The sequence below is a fragment of the Lissotriton vulgaris genome, unplaced genomic scaffold (assembly GCF_964263255.1).
Source record: "Lissotriton vulgaris unplaced genomic scaffold, aLisVul1.2 SCAFFOLD_1979, whole genome shotgun sequence".
NCBI classification, from domain to species: domain Eukaryota; kingdom Metazoa; phylum Chordata; class Amphibia; order Caudata; family Salamandridae; genus Lissotriton; species Lissotriton vulgaris.
Window position 1 is genome coordinate 117,095 of NW_028246536.1, and position 13,598 is coordinate 130,692.

Genomic DNA, 13,598 nt, shown 5'->3' on the forward strand with positions numbered 1-13,598 from the left:
TCATGAACACCACCACATCACTCCGGGACACCACCACATCACTCCGGGACACCACCACATCACTCCGGGACACCACCACATCACTCAGGGACACCACCACATCACTCAGGGAAACCACCACATCACTCGGGGACACCACCACATCCCTCAGGGACACCACCACATCACTCTGGGACACCACCACATCACTCTGGTACTCCACCACATCACTCTAATACACCACCACATCACTCAGCCCAACCACATCATCACTCAGCACCACAACAGCATCACTCAGCACCACAACAGCACTGTCCTTGCTTGCTAACAACAAGCATTGCCATAGCCAATAGGACTCGCATTAGGAAAGTGTAAGCTATTGGCTTTGTAAATAACAATGTTATTAATTTATATATTTTCAAAGCCAACACATATTTTAAAAAACTGTCATTTACAATACCAATAGCTCACACTTTCCTTAAGCGAGACCTATTGCATTGCAAATGCTTGTTTTGTATTATCATCCATACACCTTTTCAGCCCCGTCACATGCCTTTTCTCTACTCTGGCTTCCAGGCCCTGGCTGGAGCCAGAAGTGCTGCCTGAATGACTATTCAGCTTCCCTTGTCACCTCATGTGCATCCTATTCCTTTCAGTTGATTTTGAACCTTTATTGAATTTGTTTGCTCCTGGTAACACTATTTAGTGGCATTCAATTATGATGTAGTGCCCCATGGGTTTCCATGCTTAGAATTTTACTTTTTAGGCTAGGTATGGTACCATGTACAGTTATAAACTTTTTACCATGAAGAGTGCATGAAGTGTGTCTGGTCATCGTTCAGTAGATAGGACTTTTCTAACATTAATGTTAGTCTCTATTGCTCATAAATTACACCGCCTTATTTAGAGTTTGTGGGGCAAATTCTACATCAGCCACTTACAACCGTAGCCAGGGTATTGGATGAAAACCTGCGGGTGCTCATTACTCAGATAAAGTGGCTGTCTCGTCATTGGCTTAGAACAATTTCTGCATAGATAGGAAGTCTTCTGGGATAGGGTTTTTAGGGTTAAGGGCAAATGCTGGGCGCTCAGCTATCGCAGGTATATGTCACAATTTGTTATAGGGTGGTGCAAGAGGGCGAGGGGAAAAGCCCTATAACCCCTCCACGGTAGTGTGTTGAGGTCAACACACTGAGACACAAAAGCAAAATGCCCCCTGCACTCAAGGATATAGTAAACCAAAAGGTGTGTCCTGGTGGACACCAAACTAATACAGTCACAGCTGCTGGAGAAAATTGACAATGTCTTGAAAGTAAATCTTCGTTTAATACTCTAATAGGCCAGCCGACATGTGTTTCGTCGCAATGGAATGTAATTTCCGCGACTCCTCAGGGCTTACATAGTTTCTGTGCCCCCTGTAAGGTCACTAAGCCGGTGATAATTCCGACCCGGCTGGGCTCTGGACCTGGTGGATGTCGTGGACCCAGATGTAGGACACACGTCTCAAAATTCAAAAAGGAAAGACTCGAATATGAGTTTTTAGTTGATCCTGTTTAAGCTTGGATTCAGTGAAGCGCCGATGTCTGAAAGTCCGTTTGGTCTGTAAAAGAGGACGCACAGTCCCGCAGGTCAGTAGGTCAGTGAAGCGTCTTCGAGGAGCGAGTCGACTCCCGAAGTGTAAGAGCCCCGGTTAAGGGAGTCCGTAGTAGTAAGAGAGCTGCGGGAAGCGTGCTGCCGGTTGCCGTGTTCCTAGTATGAAGCACTTCACTGACCTACTGACCTGCGGGACTCTGCGTCCTCTTTTACAGACCAAACAGACTTTCAGACATTGGCGCTTCGCTGAATCCAAGCTTAAACAGGATCAACTAAAAACTCATATTTGAGTCTTTCCTTTTTGTTGAATTTTGAGACGTGTGTCCTACATCTGGCTGGGCTATAAGAGTATTAAATGAAGGTCTATTTCTGCAAAGATGTCACTGCTCTCCGAAACTCCATTAGAAAACTAGGGTGCTAGCATTGCCCTCCAAAGTGGAGGATAAATGTCAGTATGCACACATCTTGTCCCCTTAACATGACTGGGAGAGGGGAGGATGTTTTTCTAGATGCTGCGGATGCTATACATATTTTCTGGAAAGCCTGTTCTTGACTGTCTTTGGTGGAGTTACTGTGACAGGCATCGGGGCGAACCAGTCACCCTGACATTGTTAGATGTCCATCACTATGTCTGATGAGTTCAAACAGATCTTTTTAGCAGGGGTCATAAGAAGTTAAACAATGTTTCTGTGTTGTGTTTGATTGTGTTAGAAAGAATTGACATAACACTCGTATGTTATGCAGAGAAATACTGTTTTGCATTCACATTTAACATCAAGGAGCATGGAAAGTTTCATTTTGTATCCTGAATATGAAGGTTTATGAAATGTATTTGAACATTGGAATGTTGGTAGCTCCATTGAAAACAATGGAGTGCTCCGGGCTTATAATGGCTGGTATAAGCCCGGAGCTCCAACATTCCAATGTTTCTTTGTTCACAGCTCTGGCTGTGAACAAAGGCTTCAGGGAGCTTGAGGGGATTTCAATCCCCTCTCGTTCCCTGAAGGCTTTTTTTATTTGTTAGAACATTCTGCCCTCTAGTGGCAGAATGTTCTAATAGTCTTATAGCCTTTACCGGCTTTTAAAGTCCCTCTGCTTTGTTAAAGTCCCTCGCCTTCGGCTTGGGCCTTTAATTATGCGGCTGGCCTTTAATATTCGGTATAGCCCGCTACGGCGGACTATAAGGCTATGTTATAAAATTCTGTCAATGGAATGGCGTCTTTGTCCTGATAAATGGCATCCACAGTGAGGTTCTAAAACATAGAATTAGGTTAGGTTAGCTCTCATGAGTGTAGCCCGGGTCAATTTAGGTGAAGTGTAATACTCATAGAGCAGAACTTTACATCCAAAGAGTTTTCTGATTTCTAGAACCACCGGTGACACACAGGTCACTCCTAACCAGACCTATTCAAGTGGTCTGAGATGTTTTGAAAGTAGTCGAAACTGGGGATACTGTAATCTCCAGAACTCTGACCTCAGCAGAGATGGAGTAACTACATTAAAGCGGTCTAGGGAAAATGGGGATGGCCAGGAAGCTGTGGTGTATATTGACCTTTCCAAGCTTGTGAAAGGTACCTAAAATGTGGAACTCCGGAGATCATCACTCCCACCCGCAACAGTTTTATGTACGTTGAAATAGTTACATAAATGCTAGGGGGAACATCTTCACTATTCAGGCTGAAGACTTATTTTATATGGAGCAAAACTCTGCTTTGATGACAAGGGAAATGTTGCTCTTTAGTTTTACAATCTAGTTCCAACTTTGGGATGTAGTGGCTCTCCCCCATAATGATCACTGGGTTTTCATTTCCTTTGGCCTGTAAGATCAATTCGTCCTTTGAGCATTTCTAACCGTAGCACCCATCTTCCTGCATCTTTATTCCTTCCCTCAAAATGTTTGCAACTACTCATGGCATCAAATGTGTAACAATATCTTTGTGTCCAGGCCTCTCATGTGAGTGACTCAGAGCAGATTGGGTTTGTGACACCATCTTGTCTCCATGCAGAATGAATATCTCAAATGTATGCCCTTCATAAAGAAGAAAGTGTATCCTTCTACTAAGTTATATGATGTCTGTGTGAGTTTTCCGGTGATGCCTTGAAACTATTTAATTACTGCAAGATACCTGTATCATGAATGTTTGTACATTCCCATGATTTCCTTGCATTTTTCTGCAAGTCAGTCTTTTGAGTTAACCTCTCCTTTCCCTCGTATTACAGTGATTCTTCCTACGCCCAAGCAGTCCATGATCTCTCATTCCTGGTGCGCCAAAGAATTTACAACTTTCCTTACCACAATGATCTTATTTACTACCTCAGCCCACAAGGCTACCGCTTTCGTAGAGCCTGCAGAATAGCCCACCTCCATACAGGTAACAGTAATGTGCGTTCTCATATTTGACATTCAAATGTTTTGTCCACTGTTTTGTGATTCTGATCTTACAATTAACTGTGTTATTGACCATTGAAGATATTACTTAAAAAAAAACTATACCTCACAGATAATCGCACATCTTTAACTTATGTCTTGGTTGTATACATAGATTTCTTTGCTGGTTCTTACAGTGTTCCCAAACGTTTACTTTGAAAACCTTGGAAACTCATCCGAATCCTTCTAACTTTCCCAAGCTCTGTGCATTCTTTTCAATATCTTCTTCACAAAAGGGGGCGTGTCTAAGTAATGCCTCCCTTCCCACCACCTTACAAGCCCCCTTGGACTCTATACATCAGGTTTATTTTAAGTCCCACCAAAGACAATAAAACCAAATCCCTCAGCGATTTGGACTCATCCACACCTAAGCCATTCTAACCCTAGCTAAAAAGCATCACCCTTGCCTCTGAGGCCATTCTAAAGACCTTCAACCATCCTGTAATAATCCCCACGCAGGATAAGCTTCTTTCCAGAATAATTATCACTTGTCAGCATCTGCTCCGTAGATGACTTTGCATGGTTTTTGAAAAAACAGGATTACAATTGGTGCACAACTTAAGCAATACAAGGAACTCTGCCAAATTATTGATATGTTGGGTCAATGCCAGACTGTACAAAAACAACACTTGCCACCATCAGTCCTGACATCATGGTACACAGGCGAGAAGCTCTCTGCTCTTTAGTGATATGTTTGCAGCATTAAACCAAGTTGTGGACAATTTCCTGTACACAGAATCCTGAATCCAATCCAGAATCACAGAACAGAATCCAAGATTATGCAGGCACTGAAGTTATTTACTGAAATCAATAATGAATCTTCCATTAGAGAAAATTATCCTTATTCTTGTACCCCTTAGCAGTAACATGTAACATCTCCAAGGCCATCGTCCCACAAAGGTTTACTTGCCGACAATAATGGTCCTCTTCAGAAAACACCTCCCATCAAGTTCTACATTGGTGACAGATGATCTACTTCAAAATCACCAACCTCCTAAGCTCCTCCTCTTGATGGCAAAATGCAATATCTGATGCAGCTTTTCCACAGTCAGCGATTTGGATGGGACTGCAGTCTTCACCATGACAGCATCTGAAATCAAAATGCAAGATCTGATTGAGTTCATACATTTAACCTGGATAGGAACTCCTTCAGCCACTAAGTTGCCTAAATTTTTGGTTCCAAGCGGAAAACAACACATTTCTTCTATTCAGTAGGGAGCTGCACATATTGAATACAAGATTGCCTATATACATAGGGCCCGATTGACAGAACTAACTTAAGACAAAATCCTAAACTTACTACTTTTGGTATTCACAGAAGTTAAGATTTTGTCTTAAGACAGACTTAAGTTAGGATTCTGTCTTAAGTCTTTCTTAAGTCTGTCTTAAGACAAAATCCAAACTTCTGTGAATACCAAAAGTAGTAAGTTTAGGATTTTGTCTTAAGTTAGTTCTGTGAATCAGCCCCAGTCTGTGGCTGCCATTTTTGTTGAGATTTGCTCTCTTAAGTGCATGCAATTAAATGACTATTCAGATGCAATTGAGACAATAAAAGTGAAGGAAAATAGACTAATAGAATTTATTAAGCTACAACGAATGGGCTAATAAGTAAGAAAATGAGAACCAGGCTGTTTCACAGCCAGGCAGAAGATGCTGGGCCAGGACGCTTCGAGAAAATGACTGACGGATTATTAATCACTTTTAAGCATGAGGTAGAAAATGTTACAAAGCCAGATATTGCCCCTGCAAAAGCGAGAAGTAGTGAAGCTGGTCTACAAACAGGTCTCTTTTAACACAGACCTTTGTGAATCAGATCTCAAAGCAGATATATTTTTATTTGAATCCATCTGCACATTCATAGTGTCTTTGGATGTTTAGTTTGAAAACATTCTAAAGCTAACAAAAGGTGATGAAAACTGAATTAGTTAATAAGACCTTGAATTGTTTGCATGTGGTGGCTACTGATCTCAGATGGAAAGGTGGTGTGATTCGATTCCAAAACAAAGGACTCCAACAAGCAGTTCTGTTTTGTTGCCTTCTTCTATTCTTTTGCACTGACATTCAACTGAAATAAGGCTGCAGGTCTGATTCACGAAGAACAAGCCTCAATTCGGAATGCCTTAGATTGACTTTTTCTGCTAGTATTGCAGACTAGCAGAACCGTTTTTCACACAGAATCATCACTGCAATGTGTCAAGACAGCTACTGTGCTGGAGAAGCCTCTTTAGATGGTTCTTATGGCAGTAATGTGTAATGATCTGCGCCCCGTGCTCACCTGTACATGCCTGGCTTAGAGTTGTGATTTCTTCAATGTCCCACATGTGTTTGAACCTTCCACTTCTGAGGAAGTCGATGGTGTTTGACGGGTGTGGGTGATGCTTGGTGTGAGGCTAAGTGGGTATGACACTTGCACCTTGGGAAACACACAAGTGGAGTTAAAACAATCTACATGCTTACAAAAAGACTCTCTGAAGGTTCTCAATAGTGGCAAATATTGTAATGACGCGGCAACAGCAGAAGGTGAAGGAAGCGACTCATTTTATTTAAGGCAAGACACTGAATGCCCGTTAGAGTAACGGCTTCCAATAACTAAATCTGAACGTTCTAAACGCGCGCCGGGGTCACACGCACAGACACAGCAGATAGGACGGGAGCAGGGAAGGGACAAGACAGGGTGAGAAGTGATAGCATGTTACATGGTCTCCCGTTTTTTAAAAAAACAACTCTGGAATACATTTTTTTAAAATAAGCAAGGAAAACATGTTTTGCTTTCCGTAAAATGAGCTATTACATTGCATAATCCTTAAATCTTATAGGCGGAACAATTGATCTCCTATCACGAATGGTATGAACAAGAACAGTATCCACACCAGGAAGAGATACTCTGGGAATATCGTCAATAGACACAGGATTAGTGTTAGCCCCACATGTTCCACCCATGGGCGACTCATCAGAGAACACCAGACCATCATTCTGCAATCCACTAGGCCTGCTCACTGGCTCACAGATCCTGCTTCTGGCAACCTTCGAACCATTCCACCATTGACCATTGTCAAAAAGAATGGCAGTACCCTTTGTCTTGACCACACGCCTAGGTTCACTATACTTGCTCATGTTGGCACTCTTCCTGGCATACTTCACTCTCACCACATCACCTTCTTTCACGGACATCTTTCGTCCAACATTCCTTGTGTCATAATTTGTGCGCATGCGCTTCGGGTCGCTCATCCACCAGACTTCTCATCCTGCTCTCACTCTCTTTGTGTGTCTCATTTTCCCATTTTTTCGAAGCCAATGACTAATGTGGTTGCAAACGTGTGATCGCTGCCCTACCCCTGATGAGTTCATATGGGGTTCTACTAGTGGCACTGTGGGGGGGTAATACGGTATGACCACATACTAGTGTGTACTGCTGCCTCCACAGGAATATGTGACTTCAAGGCCATTTGGATGGTTTCTTTAATCAGGCAATTGGCCAGTTCCACCTGGCTATTGCATTGTGGGTGATATAAAGAGAATTTCACATTCTCTATGCCATTTTTTTAAAGAATGAGACTAACTCAGAGGACACAAATTGCACACCGTTGTCGGAGACAAGCTGATGGGGAAAACCTTCCCTGCAAAACAACTCCTTCGAGAAGTCAATTACCTCATGTGTGGTGGGTTGAGACACGAATTTGACTTCCACCCACTTGCTAAAATAATCAATCAACACTATGGCATAGCGTAATTCTAGACTCAAAGCATTCATGGGACCTATGAAGTCGATGCCGACTTTGATCCATGGACCTTCTGGTAGTTCAACGGAGGTCATGGGGCAATGGCGTGTTGTCAAACGTTTGTCAGCTTCATTGCAAATTGAGCAGTGAATAACAAACACATCAGCGTCACGATCCATGGAGGGCCCACAGTGCCTTTCCCTCAACCTCTGTTTGGTGCCTGTCATTCCTACATGCCCTTCGTGGGCTAAATCCACCAAGTTGCACCCCGGAGAATGGCATCATCGACAACACCAATATCATCCTTAATTTTCCAGTAGGGTCTGAGTGCTTCGTCAAGAGACCTTTCTTGTGGCCAACCTTTGATCACATATTTTTTAATTGCTTCCAACACTGTGTCATCTTATATAGCTTCTAATCATTCTGATTTAGTAATGGTACCATTGGATTCATTACCTTCAAATAAGCATGCAACAAGTACATCTTCATATTCATCCATTTCGCATTCAGAATCATCCTCACATGGGACACGTGACAAGTAATCTGCTGATATGTTCACTCGGCTGGGAATGTATTCCATCCTAACTTGATGCTCCTTCAATTTGCATGCCAACTTCGCCATTCTTGTCGAAAGCTGGCTGGCACCCTTTCCCTCAAGTATACCGACCAACGGTTTGTGGTCAGTACGGATGGTGAATTCCTAGCCCCACAGTAAACTTTTAAACTTTGTGACAGCCCAAACACAAGCCCAACAATTCACGTTCAATTACCGAGTGCTTTGTCTTTCCTGGATGCAAATGCGATGATTTTCTCCCCTTTCTCAGTCATGTGGCTAAGCACATCCCCCAACCCGATTTGGCTGGCATCTGTTGTTACAGTGCTTTTCAAATTATTGTCGATTGACTGGAGAGACTGTGCTTGCTCAAGTTCCATCTTAATGGTCTTTATGCTTCCTTCACATTCTTCATCCCAAATGAATTCCGCATCCTTCTTTACCATTTTCCGAAGCGGTTCAACCCTGGCCACATAATTTTGTATGAATTTGGAATGGAATTCACACACACCCAAGAAAGATGCAAATTCTTCCTTATTTTTGGGATTTGGTGAACAGGAAATTGCAGAAATCAAGGACGGTTTGGGCCATACGCCATTTCCATCGATGAGATGTACCAAGTACTCAACGGTTTCTTTTAGGTATTTTCACTTATCTTTTTGCAATGTGAGACCACTGTCCTGAATCCTCTGAAAAACTTTCCTCAGGATGATCAGGTGTTCCTCTTCTGTCTTGCTGTGAATCAGAACATTGTCCTAGAACGATCTAACTCCTTCCATGCCGTTGAACAACTGGTTCATTGTACGTTGAAATACAGCTGATGCCGAACACAACCTGAAAGGCAACCTGTGGAATTGATACGCTCTTTACGGTGTGATGAACGCTGTATATTTCTTTGATTCATCTTGCAATTGTATTTTATGGTAGGTGGCGCTGAAGTATAGTGTCGTAAAAATCTTTTTTTTATTATTTTTTTTTATTAATTTTAGTAACAGAGGTACAAGACAAGTCAGTATTTGAACAATCATACATTTCGGCGGAGATGCAAGAAGTAGCAGTCAAGAAAATGTGCAGTAATTGGGGCAGTTACAAGTACGCATCCATAATCAATTATGTGAGAAAGGCGTTCTTCAGCATTCTCTTATAAAACATCTCCCTTAGGTAGCGTAAAGGTACATATCACATCGTTAACATCACAGTGTATTATCATAGCATATATACCGTTCCTTGGGGGACAGTGCAGAGATGGAGCTAAAAGAGGGTTCTAAAGTGGCTAAGGATGACATGTTTTGTCGTATAAGTGCATCCCATGTGTGGAATGTATTGGACTGCTGACTAGTTGTCCCCATTGATCTACACACAGGTATGATGGCCCATCACCCCAGTTAGAGAAAGCAAATAGGAATCAGTACATCAAATTTTGAGTGTTCAAACAGCAGGAGTCTACGGGGTGTCCATGCCTGCATGTGTAAGTAAGTAGCATGTAAGGGGTGCCCAAATATCTGTCGGCCTTGAAGTTGGTGGTAGCAATTCGGCATACGTCGCCAGTTGTTCCTGACAATAAACCAGATTATTTAGCCAATCCTTAAATTTCGGCGCTCTCCCTCTGCCCCATCTGCATGCCACTCGACGTTTAGTCAGGACGAGCGCAATCGCCGTGCATTTCCGGTGTACCGCTTGGAGCGGCTTTACATATCCCAGAAGTGCTAGTACCGGGGAGGGCAAACAAAACAAGTGATGGACAGAATGTGGATCAATGTCACACATTCACCCCAGTCCAAAGATCTGGGCCCAAATCCATCGTTTTTTTGCACTCCACACCACCCTGGGTTAGACAATGGCGATATGCAAATCAGCTCTGACCCTGTGCCCCATGGGAACAGTCCAGTCCGAACTACAAAAGCCATGTCCTTCCCAGAACGGAATCAAGCATCCGAGGACCGGACCGGTTTCGAGGTAACACCTCTCATCAGCCCGGCTAGCTTGACTCCAGTGGTGTGGAGTGCCTGGGACCCACGTCTGAGCATCCCCAGCGCACTTATGGCGGTAATTGCAAACAAAACAAGTGATGGACAGAATGTGGATCAATGTCACACATTCACCCCAGTCCAAAGATCTGGGCCCAAATCCATCGTTTTTTTGCACTCCACACCACCCTGGGTTAGACAATGGCGATATGCAAATCAGCTCTGACCCTGTGCCCCATGGGAACAGTCCAGTCTGAACTACAAAAGCCATGTCCTTCCCAGAACGGAATCAAGCATCCGAGGACCGGACCGGTTTCGAGGTAACACCTCTCATCAGCCCGGCTAGCTTGACTCCAGTGGTGTGGAGTGCCTGGGACCCACGTCTGAGCATCCCCAGTGCACTTATGGCGGTAATTGCAAACAAAACAAGTGATGGACAGAATGTGGATCAATGTCACACATTCACCCCAGTCCAAAGATCTGGGCCCAAATCCATCGTTTTTTTGCACTCCACACCACCCTGGGTTAGACAATGGCGATATGCAAATCAGCTCTGACCCTGTGCCCCATGGGAACAGTCCAGTCCGAACTACAAAAGCCATGTCCTTCCCAGAACGGAATCAAGCATCCGAGGACCGGACCGGTTTCGAGGTAACACCTCTCATCAGCCCGGCTAGCTTGACTCCAGTGGTGTGGAGTGCCTGGGACCCACGTCTGAGCATCCCCAGCGCACTTATGGCGGTAATTGCAAACAAAACAAGTGATGGACAGAATGTGGATCAATGTCACACATTAACCCCAGTCCAAAGATCTGGGCCCAAATCCATCGTTTTTTTGCACTCCACACCACCCTGGGTTAGACAATGGCGATATGCAAATCAGCTCTGACCCTGTGCCCCATGGGAACAGTCCAGTCCGAACTACAAAAGCCATGTCCTTCCCAGAACGGAATCAAGCATCCGAGGACCGGACCGGTTTCGAGGTAACACCTCTCATCAGCCCGGCTAGCTTGACTCCAGTGGTGTGGAGTGCCTGGGACCCACGTCTGAGCATCCCCAGCGCACTTATGGCGGTAATTGCAAACAAAACAAGTGATGGACAGAATGTGGATCAATGTCACACATTCACCCCAGTCCAAAGATCTGGGCCCAAATCCATCGTTTTTTTGCACTCCACACCACCCTGGGTTAGACAATGGCGATATGCAAATCAGCTCTGACCCTGTGCCCCATGGGAACAGTCCAGTCCGAACTACAAAAGCCATGTCCTTCCCAGAACGGAATCAAGCATCCGAGGACCGGACCGGTTTCGAGGTAACACCTCTCATCAGCCCGGCTATCTTGACTCCAGTGGTGTGGAGTGCCTGGGACCCACGTCTGAGCATCCCCAGCGCACTTATGGCGGTAATTGCAAACAAAACAAGTGATGGACAGAATGTGGATCAATGTCACACATTCACCCCAGTCCAAAGATCTGGGCCCAAATCCATCGTTTTTTTGCACTCCACACCACCCTGGGTTAGACAATGGCGATATGCAAATCAGCTCTGACCCTGTGCCCCATGGGAACAGTCCAGTCCAAACTACAAAAGCCATGTCCTTCCCAGAACGGAATCAAGCATCCGAGGACCGGACCGGTTTCGAGGTAACACCTCTCATCAGCCCGGCTAGCTTGACTCCAGTGGTGTGGAGTGCCTGGGACCCACGTCTGAGCATCCCCAGCGCACTTATGGCGGTAATTGCAAACAAAACAAGTGATGGACAGAATGTGGATCAATGTCACACATTCACCCCAGTCCAAAGATCTGGGCCCAAATCCATCGTTTTTTTGCACTCCACACCACCCTGGGTTAGACAATGGCGATATGCAAATCAGCTCTGACCCTGTGCCCCATGGGAACAGTCCAGTCCGAACTACAAAAGCCATGTCCTTCCCAGAACGGAATCAAGCATCCGAGGACCGGACCGGTTTCGAGGTAACACCTCTCATCAGCCCGGCTAGCTTGACTCCAGTGGTGTGGAGTGCCTGGGACCCACGTCTGAGCATCCCCAGCGCACTTATGGCGGTAATTGCAAACAAAACAAGTGATGGACAGAATGTGGATCAATGTCACACATTCACCCCAGTCCAAAGATCTGGGCCCAAATCCATCGTTTTTTTGCACTCCACACCACCCTGGGTTAGACAATGGCGATATGCAAATCAGCTCTGACCCTGTGCACCATGGGAACAGTCCAGTCCGAACTACAAAAGCCATGTCCTTCCCTGAACGGAATCAAGCATCCAAGGACCGGACCGGTTTCGAGGTAACACCTCTCATCAGCCCGGCTAGCTTGACTCCAGTGGTGTGGAGTGCCTGGGACCCACGTCTGAGCATCCCCAGCGCACTTATGGCAGTAATTGCAAACAAAACAAGTGATGGACAGAATGTGGATCAATGTCACACATTCACCCCAGTCCAAAGATCTGGGCCCAAATCCTTCGTTTTTTTGCACTCCACACCACCCTGGGTTAGACAATGGCGATATGCAAATCAGCTCTGACCCTGTGCCCCATGGGAACAGTCCAGTCCGAACTACAAAAGCCATGTCCTTCCCAGAACGGAATCAAGCATCCGAGGACCGGACCGGTTTCGAGGTAACACCTCTCATCAGCCCGGCTAGCTTGACTCCAGTGGTGTGGAGTGCCTGGGACCCACGTCTGAGCATCCCCAGCGCACTTATGGCGGTAATTTCAAACAAAACAAGTGATGGACAGAATGTGGATCAATGTCACACATTCACCCCAGTCCAAAGATCTGGGCCCAAATCCATCGTTTTTTTGCACTCCACACCACCCTGGGTTAGACAATGGCGATATGCAAATCAGCTCTGACCCTGTGCCCCATGGGAACAGTCCAGTCCGAACTACAAAAGCCATGTCCTTCCCAGAACGGAATCAAGCATCCGAGGACCGGACCGGTTTCGACCAGATCTTTTGACTGGGGGAATGTGTGACATTGATCCACATTCGGTCCATCACTTGTTGTTTTTGCAATTGCCGCCCTAAGTGCGCTGGGGATGCCCAGACGTGGGTCCCAGGCACTCCACACCACTTGGAGTCAAGCTAGCCGGGCTGATGAGAGGTGTTACCTCGAAACCGGTCCGGTCCTCGGATGCTTGATTCCGTTCTGGGAAGGACATGGCTTTTGTAGTTCGGACTGGACTGTTCCCATGGGGCAACAGGGTCAGAGCTGATTTTCATATCGCCATTGTCTAACCCAGGGTGGTGTGGAGTGCAAAAAAACGATGGATTTGGGCCCAGATCTTTTGACTGGGGGAATGTGTGACATTGATCCACATTCGGTCCATCACTTGTTG

At 45.3% G+C, this 13,598-nt stretch overlaps 1 protein-coding gene across 1 annotated transcript in view; it reads left to right on the forward strand.

Moving 5' to 3' along the window:
- The window catches only part of LOC147665879 (cytochrome P450 4B1-like), a gene marked incomplete at its 5' end in the record, with an annotated part of 284,942 nt that overhangs the window by 96,085 nt on the left and 175,259 nt on the right, over positions 1-13,598 (forward strand). The window contains one exon of the mRNA XM_086949452.1: positions 3,793-3,944. Coding sequence (XP_086805578.1) covers positions 3,793-3,944 — 152 coding nt within the window. The remainder of the gene's footprint in view (positions 1-3,792; positions 3,945-13,598) is intronic.